At 39.9% G+C, this 22715-nt stretch overlaps 2 protein-coding genes across 10 annotated transcripts in view; one reads left to right on the top strand and one right to left on the bottom strand.

Moving 5' to 3' along the window:
* Positions 1 to 433: 433 nt before the first annotated feature.
* On the bottom strand, positions 434 to 12476 carry TSTD3 (thiosulfate sulfurtransferase like domain containing 3). Of its 2 annotated transcripts, none has more exons than XM_028510384.2 (4): positions 12348 to 12476; positions 1220 to 1393; positions 959 to 1118; positions 434 to 630 (listed from the first exon to the last, which is right to left on the bottom strand). In XM_028510384.2, exons 1-4 carry the CDS (start codon positions 12415 to 12417, stop codon positions 558 to 560), a joined length of 477 nt encoding a protein of 158 aa, XP_028366185.1. In that variant the 5' UTR covers positions 12418 to 12476; the 3' UTR covers positions 434 to 557. The 2 variants fall into 2 exon arrangements, with proteins under 2 accessions (XP_028366185.1, XP_035880409.1); XM_036024516.1 differs by lacking the exon at positions 12348 to 12476 and adding an exon at positions 4374 to 4589.
* A 4437-nt stretch (positions 12477 to 16913) lies between these two features.
* The window catches only part of USP45 (ubiquitin specific peptidase 45), a 63563-nt gene continuing 57761 nt past the window's right edge, over positions 16914 to 22715 (top strand). For all 8 annotated transcript variants that reach the window (XR_004902843.1, XR_004902844.1, XM_036024509.1 and 5 more), the window contains exons 1-2: positions 16914 to 16978; positions 21316 to 21425. Coding sequence is in view for 6 of the 8 variants with exons in the window: in XM_036024509.1 (XP_035880402.1) it covers positions 21326 to 21425 (100 nt within the window). In the remaining 2 variants the exon portion in view is untranslated. The remainder of the gene's footprint in view (positions 16979 to 21315; positions 21426 to 22715) is intronic.

The following is a 22715-nucleotide window of genomic DNA, read 5'->3' as shown; positions in this document are numbered from 1 at the left end:
CACAAAGCTACACCAGCCAGGGCCAGATCATAATTTTTAAATTGAAAGTTATATCACTACCATGCTGGTCACAACACTGCCATTAGTCTTTGGATGCTGTTAACGTATTTTCATTATTATTTCATCTACTTAGAAGGACCCCAGATTCTTGGTGTTTTAATGTCAAGTCTGTTTATTAATCTGGCCTAGAACTCATAGCCTCTAGTGGATAGAAGATATACTAACACAAGTAGTCACACATGATTAGGACATACAAGTAACCTGGTCTTTTGGAATACTATTAAACTATACTAAATGGTTTAAAAATTAATTCCTGGAATCCCAACCCTTACATATCTATGGGAAGTCACTTACAGTGTCTTGACCTTCAATAGCCTTTACAAGTAAGCAGTTGTATTCTCAATTACAGCTAGGAAAAAGATTCGACAAATAATTGACTTATACAGAATCTCCTTCCCATTAGCCAGTGGTGCCAGGGCTAGAGTTTTATTCTCTTGCTCATTCCATTGTGCTAGGCTGCACATACACAAGGAAAAAGTGAGCTTGTATTCCAAAATTCAGTTTCCTTGTGGCTTCTCTGAATATTCGTAGGATGCCCATTCCTTCCATCCTCCAGCATAGTGTTTGGCACTGAAAACATACATCGAACAGTGCTGTAAACATTTTCTCCTGCTTTATAACACAAGGTTGATAGAAACTTTATGAACTTTAGAGATTTAGAGATGTAGTGGCTACTCACCATACTATTTAGAGATTTAAAGATTGCTAGGCTACTATTTAGCCTATTTAAAAGATTGTGTTACATTTGAGTAGTATGAAAAGATAGAGGCTCTTACTCTCACTATACTGCCATTACTAACAGTAATTATAAGTTCTTCAGTATTCCAGCAAAATTGTAGTACATATGAAACCTTGCAATATACATTCTTGAATCCATTTTTATGCTTCATCTATGTACCTGTTAAAGCCCAGAGATACTGCTGTGTCCAGAGCCTTCTTGCTTCTCACTCCAGCTAAACAAGAAAACACTAGACTATCGGATTTGGATGGCTTCACTTCATTATACTTCTCTTTGAAGTCTTCTGGGTGCATCTGTAGAGCTTCACCTACCTCACCCACTGAAAAAAAAATGTGAAGACTCTCCATTAAACTTTATCTACAGTAAATTGGGTGAATCTATATAATTTTTTGTAATGAATCAGTTTAAAACACAACTTACATGGTATATTGACAGACCCAGGGATTTTTCCACACTCAAGAATTTCCCATGTCTCTCTAACATCAATTAACATAATTTTTTTGGAATTCAAGAGGTTTTTAAGTTCCTTATAGGTGACATCTTTAAAAACAGCAGTACAAAAATTGTGGCAGTTTCCTTTTATTGAATTCAAACCTAGAAAGAATAAATAATAAAGGCACCTTCAAAATGGTATCACTATTAATATCTGCAAAGAGAAGGTTGAAGGAATGTTCCCCCAGTTCTAGTCAGCTAACTATACTTGATCTTTCAACTTTACTAAACTGTAGTCTGTGTGTATATTTTGCACAGTCTGAGCCGGAGGATGCAGCCCCATCTTCCCGCCCTGCTTGCTTAATGGCTAGCTTTGTGCCAGCTCTATATTCTACCCTCTCCAAGCCCCTTAATTGGAGTGAATTTGTAAATACACATAAAGCATTCATTGAGTGAATTGTGCAAATATGTAAATCTTATCATGATCTAAAGTTGCAATATTAAAAAAATTTTCAAACCAGGCATCGCAGATTTGATTCCCAGTCAGGGCACATGCCTTGGTTGTAGGCCATGGCCCCCAGCAACTGCACATTGATGTTTCTCTCTCTCTCTCTCCTTCCCTTCCCTTTCTAAAAATAAATAAATAAATAAATAAAATTTCTTAGAAAAAAGAAATTTTAATTTCATTTCCCCTTACAAGCAAAGATAATAAGCCATATGATATGAGGACCTTGCATTTGAAAGCACTTGTAAGTACTTAATGGTACTGTTTCTGTTAAATAATTGCTAACATAATATAGTAATGAGTAAATAACCATAAAACAAAATTAATCCACACGTCAATACTAAGGATATAATTAACTAAGTGAGTGGGGAAAAGGGATTATTTCAACTGATAAATGTAGAAGGAATGATGGAAATACCATCATCATTAGGTAAACACTGCAGTAGTAAGTGTTGCAGCAAGAGCCATTGATAGATGCTAGAGTTAGTAGATGAAAGTATGTTGAGAAATGGGACAGTATCCCCCAAGAGATACTAATTATACAAAAGGAGACACCTGAAAGATACCACTAACCAGTTATTCAAAGGTCACTAGTGATTTACAATATGTACCCTGATATGATACATTGAGGAGAGCACACCACTTCTTTTGTATTCTTGCCAAAATTGCATACCCTGAATCTAATCAGAAGAAAATCTTAAACCAACCCATAAAATAACCAGTACTCTTAAAAGTGTCAGTCATGCCCTGGCAGGTGTGGCTCAGTGGGTTGAGTGCTGGCCTGTGAACCAAAAGGTTGCTGCTGGTTTGATTCCCAGTCTAGGGCACATGCCTGGATTGCCAGCCAACTCCCCAGTAGGGGGCATGTGAGAGGCAAGCACACATTGATGTTTCTCTACCTTTCCCTCTCTAAAAATAAATAAAACCTTAAAAAAATAAAGTATATACAATGGAATTTTAACTCTGTTCAAATACCTATGCTTTATAAATAAAGGCTAAAGGTAAACATGCTAAAAGAAGTGTCGGTCATGAAAGACAAAGACTGTGGAACTGGCATAGATTGAAGCAAAGGAGCTGTAACAACTTCATACAAATGTAGGATCTTGGATTGGGTCTGGGACTATAAGAGGCATCAGTGAGAAAGCTGGTGGTTGTTTTTTTCTTTTTAAGATTTTATGTATTTTTTTAGAGAGGGGTGGGGGAGAAAGAGGAAGAGAAACATCGATCGGTTGCCTCTCGCAGGCCCACAACCAGGGACCTGACCTGCAACCCAGGCATGTGCCCTGACTGGAATCAAACTGGTGACCTTTTGTTTGCAGGCCAGTGCTCAATCTGCTGAGCCACACCAGCCAGGGCGGAAGACTGGTGGAATTTAAATTAGGTCTCTGGATTGGTTAATAGTATTATGTCAAAATTAATTTCCTGGTTTCCATAATTGTACCAGGTAAGATGTTTATAGGAAGAAATTGGGTAAAAATAAAGTATTTTACTTCTGCAACTTTTCTATAGGTCCAAAATTATATTTTAAAAAGTTAAAGGCTACACAAATTTTAATTAAAAGCAAAGTTAGTGTTCATACTTCACAACAAAATAACCACTAAGGTAAATAATGCTTCAAATGTTTGAAATATTAAGTATAATATGAACCTGTGTTAAGTAGTGTAAAACTGACATAAGGAGTTTCAAAGGTCTAAGTCCAGAAGCAGACCCACAGTGTACCATCTATGGTAATTCAGTATCTGATAACAGTAATATTTCAAATTTATGGGGAATGATAGGGTTATGTGTCACTTAACAGTGGGATGTGTTCTAGGAAATGCATCACTAGGTGATTTCGTCTTTGTGTGAACATGACAGACTGCACTTAATACAAACCTAGATGGTGGCGCCCACTACACACCTAGGCTTCAGGTATAGACTGTTGCTCCCAGGCTGCAGACCTGTGCCTCACATTACTGTACTGAATGCTATTGGCAAGTGTAACACAATGGTGAATATTTGAGTATCTAAACCTAGAAATGGTACTATAAAATTATGGTATAAAAGATAGAACATGGTACACCTGTAGGGCACTTGCCATGAATGGAGCTTGCAGGACTGGAAGTTGCTTGGGGTCAGTGAGTGAGGGGTGAGTGGATGTGAAGGCCTGGCACATCACTGTGTACTACTGTAGACTCCATAAACACTGCACACTTAGTCTACACTGAATTTAGTTATCTATTTTTCCTCCAATAATTAATTATCCTTAGGTTGCTGTATGTAACTTTTTACTTTATCAACTTTTTGATTTTTTACTTTTTGACTTTTTTGTAATAACAGCTTAAAACAAGCATTGCACAGCTGTACAAAAATATTTTCATGTCCTTATTGTATAAGCTTTATCTATTTAAAAATACTTTTTTATTTTTTACTTTTTTTACTTATTTTTACTTTTTAAAATTTTTGTTGTTGTTGTTAAAAACTAAGACATTAATACACATTAGCCTGGACCTACATAGGGTCAGGATCATCAATATCATTGTCTTCCAGCTTCTCATCTTGTCCTACTTGAAGGTCTTCAGGGACAATAACACACAGGCAATTGTCATCTCCTGTGATAACAATGCCTTCTTCTGGAACACCTCCCGAAAGACCCACCTGAGGCTTTTCTTGAGGCATCATTTTTTTTTTCAGTAATATGCCCATGGTGATTTCCTTGGTGTACTTTTTTCATTGTAGATTTTTTTTTAAAGCAGATAATGCAATATGAACATTCTTCTCTGTTGATGAAAACCTTTTGGTGTTGGTGTCCATGTTTTCAGACTTTTTAAGGAGTTTGTTAAGGTCTGCAAAGCTTCTGCTAAATTCTTCACTGTGAATTTTTTGGGAGTGGTTCTTTTTTTTTTTTTTAAATATATTTTATTGATTATGCTATTACAGTTGTCCCATTTCCCCCTTCACTCCCCTCCACCCTGTGCCCCCCTCCCACCCACCTTCCCCCCCTTTAGTCCATGTCCATATGTCATACTTATGAGTTCTTTAGTTTCTACATTTCCCGTACTATTCTTGCCCTCCCCCTATCTATTTTCAACCTACATTCTATGCTACTTATTCTCTATACCTTTTCCCCCTCTCTCCTCCTCCCACCCCTACTGCTAGCCCCCCCTTGTGCCCTCCATTTCTGTGGTTCTGTTCCTATTCTAGTTGTTTACTTAGTTTCTTTTGGTTTTGCTTTAGGCGTGGTTGTTAATAATTGTGAGTTTGCTGTCCTTTTACTATACATGTCTTTTCTTTATCTTCTTTTCTTAGATAAGTCCCTTTAGCATTTCATAAAGTAAGGGCTTGGTGATGATGAACTCCTTTAATTTGACCTTATCTGAAAAGCACTTTATCTTCCCTTCCATTCTAAATGAGAGCTTTGCTGGATAGAGCAATCTGGGATGTAGGTCCTTGTCTTTCATGACTTCGAATATTTCTTTCCAGCCCCTTCTTGCCTGTAAGGTCTCTTTGGAGAAATCAGCTGACAGTCTGATGGGAACTCCTTTGTAGGTTACTGTCCCCTTATCTCTTGCTGCTTCTAGGATTCTCTCCTTCGTTTTCACCTTGGCTAATGTAATTATGATGTGCCTTGGTGTGTTTCTTCTTGGGTCCAACTTCTTTGGGGCTCTCTGCGCTCCTTGGATTTCTTGGAAGACTGTTCCCTTTGCCAGTTTGGGGAAGTTCTCCTTTATTATTTGTTCAAATAACTTTTCCACTTGTTGGTCCTCCCCTTCTGGTACCCCTATAATTCGGATGTTGGAACGTTTAAAGGTGTCCTCGATGGTCTTAAGCTTTTCTTCGATTTTTTGAATTCTTATTTCATCATGCTCTCCTGCTTGGTTGATTCTATCTTCCTTCTGGTCCACTGTGTTGTTTTGAGACTCAGATTCCTTCCTTTCACAATTGGCTCTCCTCCGTGTGTCTTCCTGCATCCCTTTTATGGTAATCTGCATTTTTTCATGTAATTTGGATCCAAAATCCACCAGTTCCGTGAGCTTCCTGATCACCAGTGTTTTGAACTGTGCATCTGATAGATTGGCTATTTCTTAGTCACTCAAAAGGATGAGTCCTGGGGGACTGATCTGTTCTGCTGGAAACATATCTTATATCTTTCCCTATCTCTCCTATAATTTTACTTATTTATTTATTTTTTCTCCGGTCTGGTTGCTCTTGTTACGGTGGGGGGCGGAGCCTTAGGTGTTCACCGGGGCTGGGCGCCCCAGTCGCTAGCTTGTGACGTTATATGTGGGGGCAGGGGCGGGAGCGGGGACAGGAGGGATCAATGGCAACCCTTCCGTTCTCCTGGAGTCAGACACTTCCCTGGGCTTCTGGGCCGTGAGCTCTGCCCTGGTCCCCAATCGCTGCCCCACTGATTCCCCCAGCCGCAGCTTGCGTACTCAGGGATCACGGCTGCACCACTGCGCTCCCGCACCCCGGATTGCTGTCGCGCCGATTTTGCGCCAAATTTCCCCTGACCTACGCGCGCCTGCGACCTGCGCCAGCCCCGCGCCCGCTCGCTCGGCTCGTAGTCCCCTACCAGCCTGGATGTACGGGTCTACTTCAACTTCTTGGCTGTCCGACTTCCATTTAGATAAATCCTCTGACAGCTCTGATATTATGACTGCAAATCATTGTTGTAAATTATTGTGGTTCTGTTCTTGGTTGTGCGAGGAAGTACGGTGCGTCCACCTATTCCTCCATCTTGCCGGAAGTCTGAGGGAGTGGTTCTTTTTCTTCTCCTGCAGTCTCCTTTTTTTCTCTTGCCTCTTCAGCTATGCATTCATGTTCTAGTTCCAACAACTCATCAATCCATTCCTCAGCAACCACCTCCAGGAGATTCTCAATGTCATCCTCATCTACACCCAAGTTAAAGTTGTTTGCCATCTCAACCACAGCCTTGTTGGTTTTTGCAACCTTGTTATCTTTGGCAGTTCCTTTGAAGTCAGGCACTGAACTGTCACTAGGAGACAGGAATTTTTCAGCTCCATTCCAATCTTATGGGACTCTCACACATGCATATATGCAGGTCTTCATTGACCCAAACATAGCTTGTTATGTAGCAGGGTATGTACCCAAAAGAATTGAAAACAGGGATTTAGATAGATATTTATATACCAGTGCTTATAGCAGCATTATTTACAATAGCCAAAGGATGGATACAACCCAACAGATGAATGGATTTAAAAATGTGGCATGTACCTACAATGGGATATTATTTAGCAATAAAAAGGAATAAAGTTCTGACACATACCGCAAGATGAAACTACAACATTGAAAACATGCTGAGTGAAATAAACCAGACACAAAAGGGATAATACTTTGTGATTCCATTTATATGACAAAACTAGAACAGGTTAAATTCATAGAAAGAGAAAATAGGTTAGAAGTTATCAGAGCACTGGAGGGAAGATAGGAAGTTACTGCTTAATAGGTAACAGAGTTTCAGTTGGGGATGAAAATTTTTAGACATAGTGGTGATGACTGATGACATTGTGAACATAAATAATGCTATTGAATTGTACACTCAAAAATGATCAAAATGATAAATTTTGTTATATTTTACCATAATAAGTACATTTTAAAAATAAAAATACAGGCTTTCTCATCCTCTTCAGATTTTGAAAAGTTGGTTCATTTTTTTGTCAAGATTAGATCTTAAAATACGTGGAATCAAACTCTTTCTTTCAATTAGCTGTTTTGTGGATTCTCAGAATACAAAGGGCCAGCAGGTTGAATTCACACTTGTTAACTATTCCTTACTATTAGGTACTAGAAAAGGATAGTAGTTTAATAAGTTATGTTAAACTCAAGATTTTGGCATTTAGCCACTGGGAAACATAATCACAGAATGTAGCCTGTGTAACTAAAAAAAAGATAGTTGTATTTTTCTTCTTAAAATTGACATTTAACTTTCTCTAATTCAGCTATACTGTTCTTCCCAGGGATGCTGGAAAGAACAGGGTGTGCAATCAGCAGAGATGATTTCCTTACCTTTCCGTACTGAGCCAAAGCCTGAAGCAAGCATGTTTCCTTAACAACTCTCAGCTCCTCCAGGCCTCTCTTGGTATGAGCCTCTACTCCAAACTAATTCTTTCTTTAAAGCTATAGTGTGGTTTTTGTTTTTGTACAACAAGGCCTCTAATTGTAAATCAACCACTTTATCTGGTACTTAACCAAAGAAACAGTGATCTGTTCCTATACTGAAGAAAAACTGATATTTGGGATTTACTCAAAGATCATGTGTAGTTCTCTTGAGGATTTCAAGAGTAATATGCACTGTACCTGATTTTGACCTTTATCAGCCTAATCTTTCAATAGACTCTAATTTTGCTTCTTCCACACCAGTAAATTTAACCATACCTGGGTTCTCCCTACAGCCTACATTATAGGACAGCCCACATTATATTAGAGTCCAAACTCCTTAGTACAGGATACAGTCCAAGCCTTTCAACACCTTACCAGCACAATTTATCAAGCCTTACAATCTTCCTCATTCCTCCTCTCCCTCAATTACCCTACCCTCCAGCTACATCAAAAGTATGTTAAGTCCTGATTTTGGTGATTGCCACCAAGGGTACACCTCCAGACTGTATGTCTCTGGTGGCCAGTGTGGCTTACACTTTCAATCCCATAGGACTCTGTACATTTGCACATTTGAAAAGCTGATGGTCTAGCATGCAGTCAGCCTGAGATCCACCCCTGTGGGGCACTGACAGGTCTTGGCATATCCTCAACTACTGGGAGCTATTAAAGACATAATAGGTGGCTTGGGCAAGCACAAAGGTTTGAGAGACAACCAAGAGCTAAGGCAGTGTTTAATGACAAGGTTGAATGACAAAGCCACTCCTTCCAGCTTGAAGAGGGACTGTTTCATCTACTGTAGTCAGCACTTCCACTCTGAGTATTTATCCAAAGAAAACAAAGACACTAATTCAAAGATATATTCGCCTGCATTTCACTGCAGCAATACTTAAAATAGCCAAGAAGTGTCCATCAATATATAAACGAATAAATTGTGGTACATATATACAATGGAATATTACCCAGTCATAAAAAAAGGAATAAAATCTTGTCATTTGTGACAACATGGATAGATGTTGAGGGCATTATGCTAAGTGAAATAAGTCAGAAAGAGAAAAACAAATACTATATGATGACTCATATGTGAAATCTTTAAAAATGTAAAAAACTCATAGATATGAAAAACAGATTGGTGTTTGCCAGATGTGGGTGGGGCTTCAACTACTGGGGGTAGGAGCAGGGGAGGAAAAACAGTTGAACTTTTTTTTAGTTTAAATAAACTGAATAAGCCCTGGCTGGCGTAGCTCGATTGAGTGTGGGCTGCAAACCAAAGTGTTGCAGGTTCGATTCCCAGTCAGGGTATATGCCTGGGTTGCAGGCCATGACCCCCAGACATTGATGTCTCTCTCTCTCTCTCTTTCTCCCTCCCTTCCCTCTCTAAAAGTAAATAAATAAAATCTTTAAAAAAACTTAAAAAAATAAATATATATGTAGATATATGTTTAAAAAATAAATAAATAAAACTGAATAAAATTTTTAAAAATAAGGGAATTGTCACCATTATATATATATATATATATAAAAAAAAAAAAGCACAAAATGGCCCTGGCTAGTATGGCTCAGTGGATTGAGTGCTGACCTATGAGACCCAAAGTGTTGCCAGTTTGATTCCCGGTCAAGGCGCATGCTTGGTTGCTGGCCAGGTCCCCCATAGGGGGGCACGTGAGAGGCAACTACACATTGATGTTTCTCTCCCTCTTTCTTCCTCCCTTCCCTTCTCTAAAAATACAATAAATAAAATCTATAAATAAATAAATAATTTAAAATAAAATCCTACCTCTGAGGCATCAGACCTGTTTTAACCACCAGTATTCACCCTGATGTCCACTATGAAATAGCCATAGGTCAATGGAGACAGGGTTGGGGTGAGTGTATTGATCTGATGACCTGATCTTCATAGAAAAGACTCCTAATACCACCTTTGCTCTCTTAACTCATTGTTCTTGTCCTTCCAACTTCGGTCACCTTTGAATTTAAATGGTTATGAGGGACAGGAGGGTACCTGACCTTCCTGCATGTATCATAGTTAACTCTGGTACTGTAGGTATTACTTGTGGACTTACTGGCTATGTGGTGAAATGAGTACTTCATGGAATGACTTTGAAAGTTCATAGGCCAAGAATCCTAGCTTTAAAAACAGAGAAAAATGCAGTATTTTCTCCTTTCATTTACATAAGGAACAGATGAACACAGAAGCCTTCTGTGAAGCACAATGCTTGAGCGAGGAGGGGACTGTAGTGCACATGTGGTGTTATGCCACTTGTCTAGCTATTTGAGCTGATGATTCTCAATCTCTTAAATTTGTTTTTCTTCAGCCTAAGTTCCTGATCTATAAAATAAATGTTATGCTATTTCCAAGACGCCATCCAAGTAGAATTTCTATAAATCTATAATTTTAAAACATTTTTTGCCAAGAAAGTGGTGAATATAAAACACCTTTACATCAAAACTTATTATTACCCAGATATTAATATTTATCAAACATAATTAATTACCTTGAAATATACCAAACATATTAAACAAACATGGGTTGTGGCACAGAAAAAAAAAGACATGTGCCCTACCTACATTTTATAGTAGTAAGAGCAGGGATTTTACAGTCCAATAAACCAGCTTTAATTCCTGGCTTGTCCACTTAGTTCTGTAACCCTGGACAGATTACCATATTTTTAGGACTATAAGATGCACCAGACCATAAAACGCACCCAGGTTTTAGAGGAGGAAAACAGGGAAAAAATTTTTGAAGCAAAAACTGGTAAAATATTTAATAACCTGTGACCCGCTCCACTGCCACCCCCTCCACAGTGAGCCAGGTAAGCTACATTCAAACTATAAGATGCACCCCCATTTTCCTCTCAAATTTGCTGGGGGGGGGGGTGCGTCTTATAGTCCTAAAAATACAGTACTTAAACTCTCTGGGACTTAGTTTATTTGTAAAATGGGAATAATCTTTTAGAGTTGCTGTGAGGTTTAATAATTGACACATATTTTCACTTTTTCTTCATGACTTATGCACATTGTTTCTTCTGAAGGGAATAGCTTTCTCATTCATCTCTACTTGGTACACTTGTTCCCTTCTTTAAGACCCAGTTAAATGCCACTTGTTACTACCACTTTGATCCAACAGCCCCACTCCTGGGCATCTAGTCTAGTAAAATACTTATACATATACATGAAGAGGCGGGTGCGATAACTATTGAAGATCTTTTTATAATAGCAAAAAATTGGAAAGCAAAATGTTCATCAACAAGGGACCGAATAAATACACTGTGGTAATCCACACTATGGATACATGCAGTGGTTAAGAGTTATATGTGTTGTCATGGAAAGCTTCTGAATAACTGAATGAGAAAAAATACAGGAAAAAATGCACAGTAGATTATAATGTAATATAAATAATATGTATGAAATGTGACCTATAATAGATTTTATTATATATGTAGTATTTTATGTGTACATTTATGTATACTTATAGAAAAGTGTTTAGAAGGTTTGGTAACCAACTATACCTGGGGAGGAGAGTAGGATGGTGTATAAAGGAGACTTACAGTATTCTACAGTTTATTTTCATATAGTAAAATGAAAAGGCACTTTTTCTCTAACTTTCTCCAACTCAGGCAGAGTCAGTTCTTTCCATTGCAGTCTCACTAGACGGTGCTGTGTGTGGTGACTGTTACTTGTGTCTATCTCCCCCCAAAACCGAAAAGAGAACTGCAGAGGCTGTATGCCCAGCAGGAGGCCTGGCCGGTGAGCCGCTCAATGAATGGTTGTTGAACAAAGGTAAAAACAAACAACAAAGAATCTGCACAGAAAAAAAGCACTACACACTACAGAGGATGTACGCACAGTTAAAATGAACACCTGGGAGGGGAGGAGGTGAGACAGTGTTACGCCAGTCCCCTGGCCTTCTTGAATCCACAAATAACAGTTGTTGCTGAAAGAGAGGCGGCACGAAAGTAAAGAGAAAGGACTGGAAGCTTGCTCTGAGTTCTAGACCTAATGTCTCCACTGACTACCTTTGCCCCGTCTTCCCTTCGGTCATCTCTAAAATTCGCGGTGTTACTTTTACTGCTTTAACACGCTATAATCCTAGGTGAATGTTTCATCATGCTATAAGGGATGCTTCCTAGTGGGTCACAAATGAAACTCGCGGGGCTGGGCTCCACATTACGTCCCTCCTGGGCAGGAGCTGGCCATCTGGTCGGGTTCCCAGAGTCGAATATTCACCTTCATTGCTCAGTCAAGCACCAGTCCCTTTATAAATGCTTTCCTACGCGAGCTTCCCCGAGCAATATTTACTCCGCTCCCGGCGTCCCCCCGAGCGGCCTAAGATTCCAATAATCCAGCAACTGCTGTAACAAGAACTGCAGGGCGCTACATCCCCAGGTACCGACAGGAATGGGTTTGACTATTAACTGGAAGTCCGAAGAAGCCAGCGCCCCAACCCATCGCATCCCTTCCCTGGGGCCCGAAGTCAGGACTCTTCCTCTCCCCAGGGACGGCCGAGCTCACCCCACAGCGCAGCCTCCGCGGACCCGAGGACCACGCGGCGCGCACTTCCAAACAGCAGTTTCTGCAGCATCGTTATCACCTCGCGCACTTCCAACTACTAACCAATTCCTCCCCGCCGTTCGTCAAGGCTCCTCCCGCTGCTCCTCTTCCTGCGCCTCCCCTTGCTCCAACTCTGGCTCCTCCTGTTCCTCCTCCTCCACCCGCTGCCGGGCGACCTGCGTCGGACTCTTGGGCGCCCTCCAGCCCGGCGCCGGCCGAACTGGGTAGTTCCACAAGGCCTAATCGCTGACCAAAATGTGCCCTGTTTTAGTGTTTAAAATCTTTTGGAAAGAAACTAAGGATTGGCTTGCTTCCTTTTTTTTCTATTAAGGAGAGACAAAGTTTAAAAGTAGAACGTAGTAAATATACCAAAAGATAACATTTAAAGCTTTAAAGTAAACCCGTTTCTTCAATTTGCTTTTTAATAGGATTCTAATATATTGGATTAAAACAAACTACATGGATGCTCTTCTTAGAATTGCTCTGAACTCCAATAATTAGTTCAACAGGTGCCAGTATTAGGATAATCTCGTACTGTCATCTTTTCCACCATTTGATGATAACTTTGTCAGGGTGAAGTGCAATTATTTTTTGAAATGTGGTAGTCACCAACTGCTACTGTAACACATTACCACAAGTTTACTGGCTTAAAACAATACAAATTTATTATGCACAGTTCTGTAGGTCAGAAGTCTCATCTGGCTAAAATTAAGGTGTCATCAAGCCTATGTTCCTTCTGAAGGCTCTAGGAGAGAATTTTTTTAATTACCTTTCCCATTTACTAGAGGCTGCCCTCTTTCCTTGGCTAGCGGTTCCCTTCCCCATCTTCAAAGCCAGCAGTTTAACTGCTTCAAATCTCTCTCTAACTTTGATCTGCTTCTGATGTCACATCCTCCTTTTTCCCTCTGATCCTCTTGTCTCCCTTTTATAAGGAGCTTTGTGATTATACTGGGACCTCTAGGATAATCCAGGATAATCTCCCATGTCAAGATTCTTAATTTAGTCCTATCTGCTAAATCCTTTTGCCAAGTAAGGTAACCTATTCATAGGTTTTGGGAATTGGAACACTTTGTGGTGGGCATTATTCAGCCTATTACATAAAGTTTCTTATTACCTTGTTTTTAATTTATTCTCAACTTGGTTTCTAAGCACAACAAAAGCTATATTTAATTGTGAATTCACTCACAGTGGGAAATTTAAAAATTATTTTCTAAATAACATTATTAAAGTATGTGTCCAGGGAATAATTTCATTAAGCATGCATTTTAAATTGTTCAGTTTTCAACAATTTAATATTTAATAAAACCACTTCAGATTTCTATACCAATGACATCACTTACAATTGTGTTTTTCCAAATAATTTTGTAACAGTAGAAAATTATAACAGTGGGAAATTATAACCCACCCCACTATTCTTTTGACATTGTTTCTGTACGTGCTGACTCTGACTACTATGTGGCTTGTAGATAAATAGCATGTTTGTATAAGAATACTAGGAACTACTTTCAAAATATACAAACTCTGACCTTCAGGCATCCCAGCTACAGAAGATTTGCTGACTTTCGCCCATGGAGCCAGGATGGCGTGAAGCCAGGATGACTAAACCAGGATGATGCACACTGGACCATCACTTGCCGTATTGGAATGGACTGTGCTAGTCTGCATGTAGAGAACTTTGCAACCCTCTCCCTTGGTCTCTTTGTTTTGCTCCCCTCTTTCTTCATATAAAAAACCTCTGCCTCCACTCAATGGGGAGGTGGGCTTTGAGACATGAGTACCTCAACTTCGAGGTGGCCAGTACCTGAAGTTAAATCACTCTCCTTTACACCAGCAACTGCCTCTCCAGTATTGGCTTTTATAGCAGCAGGCAGCTGGACCTGCATTTCAGTTACAATTTGAAGCTTAGCCATAGTCTCTGTGTAATCTATTTTGCAGATTAACTTTGAATCAAGATATCATTATATGTTGCAGATTCATGTACTTTTCATGGCATCCTGGAGCTATCCTGAATGTATTATAAACCACAGGTTGTATGACACAGACATGCAAACAATGTTCACGGCCTCCATGAATCACATTTAATGATTTACGCTTTGGTGAGAACATGTGTTACTAAACAATGTTTTCCAATGTTTATGACTCATTATTTGGGAAATATGTTTCTGTAAGACTTTTTTTGTCTGAAAAGGTGAATATGTTGCCTCATACCTAGCACAATGCCAAACTTGGTTTATTTAAATGTGGTTAGAGCAAAAAGATCTTGTCAAAAGAGATTGCTCCTCATATTAAGTGTACAAGTTCTTCCTTCAGAGAGAGTCAGCAAAGTTTTTAGTGGGATGAAAGGGAAAGAAATCATTTAACTTTCTGTGGGATATAACTTTCTACTAATGCTAAGTTGACATGAATCAGTATTTTCAAATAAATACTTAATACTTTTTGAAATATATAAACAGCTGATTTTACATAAATTTGCATTTTTATTTATGTTTTGTCATAATGTTTTTGCAGTAACATTAAAAATATATTTACTGGGTACTGGGTACTATTTAAAAAATATTTCCTTTCTTTGAGAAGTAAGTTTTACTTTCAATTATGTAAAAAGATAACTAATTTGAAGAATATCAGAAATAAAAACAGTGTTAGACAATTTTCTCTAACTCATTCCAAGTTTTGGAATGATGATTGCAATCTGGAGATTTTGGTTATGTTAAGGTTGCATCTGCTGGAAATAAAAATATCTTTGGAATTTTGTTATTTCTAAGAAAAATTTAAGTATTGTATGGTTGTTTGCATAATCCCTAAATTTGTGTTTATGAATCTGAGAAGCTAAATTTCCATATTTTAATTCAACACCCCCCTTTTTAAGTGCAAATTTGATACCAATATATACTTTCCTAAAAAGCTCATACTGTAGTGCAATGTTATATGCAAATTATTTGGATTTGTTCAAGTTTGCATGTCTTTTTCCCCTCCTGTTTTGTTTCAATCTGATGTTAAAATAAATGAAAACTATTAATTTATGAAGTAGACAATTTAGACTTCAAATTATACCACAACACGACCTATATTTATTGGGGAATAGTTTCTTTTCCCTAGGAGAAAATTCCTTACTGCAAAACATAGTTCTAATCCCTGTATCTAACACAGTGACTGGCATATGTATTTGGTTATATTTGTGGAATAAATGGCTCCCATACACAAAACATACATATTTAGTAATCTCCTTAGTCAAGTTCTCTACATGGAAATAATTTTAACTACTGCCTAAGGAATGAATTAGAGTTTTAAAGGAAAAGTCACACATTTTTGGCTTATCTCTGGTATTATTTGACTTGTAAACCAAGGCACTATCCATAAGTCCAAACCTGACCCCTGCTGATGAACTTTGAAAGATTGGAAGACTTGAAGAGTCTACCAATAACTAGCTACCATAACTAGCGTTGATATTTGTATGTCATTCTGATGTCTGAGGGTTCACAGGGAGGTCAAGGGAGGCTACAACCTAGTGACAGTGTCCAAAGTCTTGTCACCACGCAGGAAAAAAGATAGAGACAGATTCAGCAAAGCACAGCAAATTTACTAAGATGACAGTACACAATCAGGAGGAGGGGAGCTCAGGCGAACTCAGGAAGTGAGTCCTACCAAGGGGTCTGGGTGGAGGTTTCTTTCTATCAGCTGTGGGCAAGGGGAGTGAGTGGGGGTGTGGCTCCTGGTCTCCGACGCTGGGGCAGTATTCATCATGCAGCCAGTCGCAGTCCCTCCTCTCTGGATGGTGGCTGTCCAGAGCGCAGAGTGGCCTGAAAACTGTGATGCAGGACAACGTGGCTGCTAACTCTGGCTGAGACTGGTTTTCTTTTGTATCGAATATTTCTTACCCCAGGAAATTAGGAGGGTGGCAGTAAGGGGACAGGTGCGTACATCCGCCACACCCGCAGTGCCCTAACCTAGAAGGGCAGGGGAGGAATAGAACCTGGGGGGCCTCTGTTTCCTAAGCTAACTTTCCTGCCTCAGTTCAATTAAAATGTTTTCAAACCACCCACTTTTGCTAAGCAGGTGCAATGTTCAGACCACCTGAAAGGATCACCAAAATTCCAAGAGGTATAGGTGTAGATCAGGAAATTTCCTGTCCAGCAAGGAAATGAGAAAGATAAGGCAATGATAATAAAAAAGCAAAGTGATGTATGGTGGCTGCCAGACGACTTGATCGTACGGAAGAGAGTGACGGAGGGAAGTAGGAGGCTCTCCTAGCTGGCACCGGGCAACAAGTGAGGCTTAATCCTGACTCCGGGAAGACCAGAGCTCTGCACTCCAGGCTACTATTGGAATCCAACTGGGAGTCCACTGCTATTATTTTAAGATTGGGGGAGCCTACTGTGCTGCGCTTACCCGGCTCCGCCCACCTAAGAGGTGTAGCCTAGAGCACACCGGCCCGCCTAGTCCACGCCCCACTCCGGGCGCACCGCCCCCGGAGGGGCCGTTCAGCCCGCCCAGAGGTCCCGGCTGTCACAGGAGGCCCCGCCCCCGCCGCCCGTCCGGACGGCCGCGCAGGCGCAGTCTCTCCTGGTGTAGACGCGGAGGCTTGGCCCCACGGGGTGAGTTGGGAGCTCGGTGCCGGGGTCGCACAGTTTCTCGGTCTTGGTTTTCGCAACCCCAGCCCCAAGTGGGGCGATGCGCCTGGGAGAGAGGCCCCCACGCCCTCCCGTGTTCCCGATTCTTGAGGGCGCCAGGCGGTCACCTAGGGCCGCGTGATCCCGGCCGGCCCGGTGTGAGGGCGGCGGCCGGGGGAGCCCGGGAAGGAGCGGGGCCGCCGGGAGCGGCGGCGTCCTGGCTTCACCGCGGCCCAGGCGCGCGGCGGCGGGTCACCTATCCGGCCTCCCTCCGGCGCTCTCTCCTCAGTAACGCATTTCCTCTAAGGGAACTTGGGATGTTTCTGTCGGTGACCGGAGGGCGCGTGTCTAACCACGGCTTCTGGCCGCACAGTGCAGCACAGGGAAGCTCCGGAGGCGGGCCGTCCGGGTCCAGATCCCTACCCCCGCTTCCTGGCTCGGGACGCTGGCGGGTCACTCAGCCCCTGCGTCTCAGGTTCTTCAACTGTAAAATGGGAAAATAACAGTAACCGATCTCGTAAGGTGGTTGTGAGGATTAAGTGGGTTTAGTATTTTCGAAGTGCTTAGAACCGAGTGTGATGCTCAGTAAAGCGATGTAAGTGTGTTCATCGTTTTGAGCCCAGTATCTAAGAGGAGAGCTGTGTCCCAATCCCCTCTCGCTCTCCTCGCCACTGAAAAGTAATTGCCCAGGAGTAGGAAAACAAAAAGGTTTTCTTTTGTTTTGTTTTTCGTTTTTTTGAGAATATGGGCTTTTGTGTGCATAAACTGCCTTTAAGAAATTAAAGATTTTTCATCAATTTAGTTGTACATCCTACGTTACAGAAAAGACATGTTAGAGTAATGCTGAAGTTGAAAACTGAAAACTTTAGCTGGGAACCCCCAGGAGAAAAACTGTCAGAAACTATTTGTGTTGAAAAGTGCATGGTAGGCCCGAGATTGCTATTTTTAAAAAGTCTGCTTGCAAGGTTAGCCCCTGTTTGGCATTTGGGAGCAGTATGGTTTGTGCTGAAGTTACCAGCTCCTATAAAAATTCTGGGCCCAGGCATCTATAACGGGCTTCCCTGGGCAAAAACATTGCGCAGAGGCATTGGTGGTCGGTTTGACCCCTTCTGAGTGGGAGAGAATGTTAAGGAAGCCTGCAAATGTCAGACTTCACCTGTGTCTTTCTCCATTATGATCGGGCTGTGTGTTCATACTACACTGCAGTGAAAAACGTTCCCTAATAGTACAACTAACTATATGCTGAGGTGTTTTTTTTTTTTTTTTGAGTCCTTGTGGTGAATCTCCAAATGTGAGGGTGGTCTTGGAACTCCCCAGACACTGTTGATGTTAGAAAATATTTGAAGCTCTAGTAATTGGACACGTTTCTTTTTGCTTTAAAGGGAAACTGAAAAAGAAACCTACACAGATCTGTGATTGCTTAACAGTGGGTTACTATCCACAATGATTCTGTATGTTTAGACATATTGTATATGTCAGAAAAACCACTGCAAATTGACTTGACATTGCCAAGTTAAGTTTGAGTCAATGTTTTTGAAAAAAGGCCCAGGTCTTTTATAGATTCTAGGTCAAATACCCATTTCTTCTTTTTTTTAAAAAAAAATTCTGCAATCATTATCTATGTGTTAATGCTCTTGTTTATCAAGAGTTTACTGTGCAATTGGGAAAAAAATATGACCAGTTTCTTATGAGCCACTTTCACCGCTGGATTCTTTTAGTTACATCTGTCTCTTTTCAGGACTCAAGTTAAAATAGTTGGAGGTAAGTATGTAAGTTTGTGTGGAGGGAAAATCAGATTTGTCATCTGATTATGTCTCTTTCAGTAAAGTAGAAAACTAGATTGTATTTTAAGGAGTATGGACGTGGGGGAGTTGGAGGTTTGGGAAAGTGAAAAAGGTTTCAAATGGCTGTGTGAGGAGAAGGTAAGATGACTGGGGATAGTAGATAATGGGATGACTTGATCCATTTGAGATTGTGTATGAATTTAGGGGACCCACCTCACGTTCTTACAAGACTTACTCCAGCCTGTTTGGATGCAAACATCAAGAAAGTGGTTAATTGGGTTCATAGGACTGGGGTTCTGTTAGAGGGGTGATATACTCATTCAGGCTGCACACACATATTCTGTTCCTCCTGCATACACAATAAGGCTGTGCTCTTTGTACATACCTTAACACCCCCTGCCCCATGTTTATTTGAAATTAGATGTGGCTGTATGACTTGTTTTGGCCACTGAAATATGAGCAGGCATGACAGGTGTCACTTCCAAATGAAGCTTAAAGAATCAGCATTCCCATTTGCCATGCCCCTGTTTCCCTGCCATGCTGTAGTGATCGTGGAAACACTTGTTGAGATGGAGCCTCCTGTCAGCCTGGGCACTAATGATGAGCAGGGGTGGCTGGTCAAGCAAACTGGAAGAGCTTGAGGTTGTGATCAGAGAATGGAAGACTTGAATTAGTGATTTTGCAAGATGGAACTGTAGGGCTAGGCAGATGCGGAAAGTTGGAAGGAGAAGGCATTCAGAAACAACATGGTGGTCAAGGAAACTTGAAGGCCTTGTGCATCTCTGTGACTCTGAAGGCCTTAATTTGTTGTGGCTGAGTTCAATGTGATGACCCTTTGACTTAAAGAAATGACTCATAAAATGGTAAATTCAGATGCTCCCTTACTTGGGACATGGTATGGTTAAATCAAGATTCAGAATTTATTACTGAATTGAAAGATTCCTCCACCTTGATCAAAAAGAGCAAATAAATAAATAACCATGAAAATTATAGTGTAGCTTAGCTGTGGAGCAGAGTGCTATTAGGTAGAATTTAGGCTAAGCTACTTTTATATTTATTTTTTAAAGAATTTACTTATTTATTTTTAGAGAGAGGGCAAGGGAGGGGAAAGAGAGGGAGAGAAACATTGATGTGTGAGAAATATATCAATCTGTTGCCTCTTGCACACCCCCAAGTGGAGACCTGGCCTACAACTCAGGCATGTGCCTTGACTGGGAATTGACCTTTCAGTTCACAGGTTGGCACACAGTCCACTGAACCACACCAGCCAGTGTGCTGAACTACTTTTATAGAGACTCCAAAGTCTCTGTAGTGGTTTTTAAAAAAGCTTAACTTGTACCTAAAATCTTTAGAATTAACTGAGCTTGTAGAAATATAAGAGAAAGAGGTAAATAACGCCATGAAGGAAGAGTAAAATTCAGTATGGAATATTATACAGATACTATACAGCCTTGCTACTGAAAGTATGGTCTGTGGACCCTCAGCAATGTCTTCCCATTGAGATCTTGTTAGACAGGTGGAATCTCAGTTTTTGTACCAGCCTTGTTTACTCAAAAGCTACATTTTAGCAAAATCTCCAAGGTGACTCATGCACTGCCCCGGGTGAAAATGAATTTGACACCTCTGATACAAATTATTAATTTTCTTAGATGTGATAGTGATGCGATTGTATAGAATATTATTACTCTTAAGAGATACATACTGTCTGTAACTTTCAAATAGTTCAGCAAAAACAAACATACATACATGTATATATGTACATTGATATTTATATAAATATGTAAAATGTTCTAGATGTGGAATCTAGATAGTATATGCGTATTCATCATACTGTTCTTTTAAATTTTGTGGAAGTTTAAAAATTTTCATAATAAGCTCTGGCTGGCGTAGCTCAGTGGATTGAGCACAGGTTGTGAACCAAAGCATCGCAGGTTCGATTCCCAGCCAGGGCACATGCCTGGGTTGCAGGCCACGGCCCCCAGCAACCGCACATTGATGTTTCTCTTTCTCTCTTTTTCTCCCTTCCTTCTCTAAAAATAAATAAATAAATCTTAAAAAAATTTTCATAATAAAAAAGTGGGAAAATACAATAGTTTTAAAAGATAGAAATTTATTTCTTAGAAGTCTAGCTCTAGATCATACAACAAAGATGGGGTGGCTCTGCTATGCTTGGCGTGTGGCTTTACCAGCTCTTACTCTCTTCTAGCTAGTGGGGCAGGAGAAAGGGAAGGGCAAGGGGAACATATGACCTAGCAGTGGCACTTGTTCCATTGATCAGAACTTTGTAGTTTTTCATTCGCCCAGACAGCATGTATCTAGGGACTAGTTGGTAAAAGTCAAGTGTAAAGTGCCATTTGTATGTTGGCTTAATAAAAAATTTTTTGGTTCTAGCTGACTGTCCCCTGTTCTTCCTCTGTTGATTTAGTAGACCAATTACAACTGAAGTAATATCAATTTTAATATCCATTAAGTAAAATACATAAAATTTTAATTTTGAGGATTAAACTGTCTTCCTTCCCCCCCCCCCCACCTTTTCAGTAAGTAACAGATGCGGGTGAAAGAGCCATCCAAAGTTGCAGCTGAGAAAGCCAAAAGAAGTAAAAGGCCTCTTGTACCTCACGATGAAGACTCTTCCGATGACATTGCTGGTAAACTGTGATATCTAGCATCCTAAAGAGTGCTGCATAAAAAAAAAATAACAATATGTTTTTTAATTTATTTTTTAATTACAGTTTACATTCAGTATTTTGTATTAGTTACAGGTGTACAGCATAGTGGTTAAACAATATGCTTGTAATTAATAAATTCTTTTCTCTTTATTTTTATCATTTTCTGTGTGAACTTTAAAAATCAGCTGTCTAGTTCCAAAAAAAAATGCTGTTAGTGTTTTTATTGAGATTGTATTTAGAATTTGCTTATTTTTGTTGTTGTCCTGTTTCTCATGGACGTCAAGGATTTTTTTTGCTTTCTTACCAGTTTGTTCATCTTTTCATTTAAAAAGATGTTTTTAATATACTTCAGTTTTTACATGATTTTAACCTAGATAGTGTTTCAGGATCACTAGATTGCTGTATTGAAGGAAGTCTAAATTTTCTCTTCAAATATTCTATCCTGTTAATAAGATTTTCTTCAGGGATTCTGATTATCATGTTAACTCCTTTGCCTGTCTTCCATAATTAACATTTTTCCTAAAGTCCTCTAAAACTCCTATTTCCTTTTCATTTTGCTTGCTGTTTTTATTTTTATCCTTTGTTGTGTTTTCAGCAGTGTCTGTGTCACTTTATAGGCTTTAGTTTTGCCTTCATTTTTGTAGTTTTATTGTTTTTTTCATCCTCCTCTTTCCTGAACGCTGCCAGTCACCTCCTAGTGTTTTGCCACCTCATGCTAGAGTGTTTGCTTCTGTCTTCTGTTTTTATTTCATGGCAGTGATTGCTCTGCCATGATTTTCCATTTCCTTTCTTTCCTTCTTTTATATTCTCTTACCATAGAATTTGCATCTGATTTTTCTTTGATTACTCATTCTTTGATGTAAGGTTGTATTTCTTGGGCCAGTAAGTTTTTATTATTATTTTAAATCCTCATCCAAGGATATGTTTATTGTTTGAGGGAGAGAGAAAGAGAGAGATATCGATGTGAGAAGGAAACATCGATTGATTGCCTCCCATATGCACCCCGTGACTGGGGAGAGAACCTGCAACCTAGGCATGTGCCCTGACTAGGGATCGAACCTGTAACCTTTTGGTGTATGGCACCACACTCCAACCAACTGAGCTATCTGGGCAGGGCTGTATATGCATCTTAATAGAAACAAAATATATTTAAAATGCTAGACACATTGTAGCTGCTCAATAAATAATTTCCTTTATTTTATTTATGTATTAAACTTTTATTTTTGAACTAATTTTAGAGTCACAGGAAGATACAAAGAAATATACAAG

Source organism: Phyllostomus discolor, chromosome 4 (assembly GCF_004126475.2).
Source record: "Phyllostomus discolor isolate MPI-MPIP mPhyDis1 chromosome 4, mPhyDis1.pri.v3, whole genome shotgun sequence".
NCBI lineage: Eukaryota > Metazoa > Chordata > Mammalia > Chiroptera > Phyllostomidae > Phyllostomus > Phyllostomus discolor.
This window is presented reverse-complemented; position numbering and strand designations above follow the sequence as displayed.

Coding starts and splice junctions, on each gene's coding strand:
- TSTD3 (XM_036024516.1), bottom strand. CDS start 4,449: ATGAAAAAAGTACACCAAGGAAATCACCATGGGCATATTACTGAAAAA. Junction 1,394..4,373: donor TGCCTCAAGAAAAGCCTCAG/GTGGGTCTTTCG, acceptor TATTCTTTCTAG/GTTTGAATTCAATAAAAGGA. Junction 631..958: donor GTATCTCTGGGCTTTAACAG/GTACATAGATGA, acceptor GTATGTTTTCAG/TGCCAAACACTATGCTGGAG.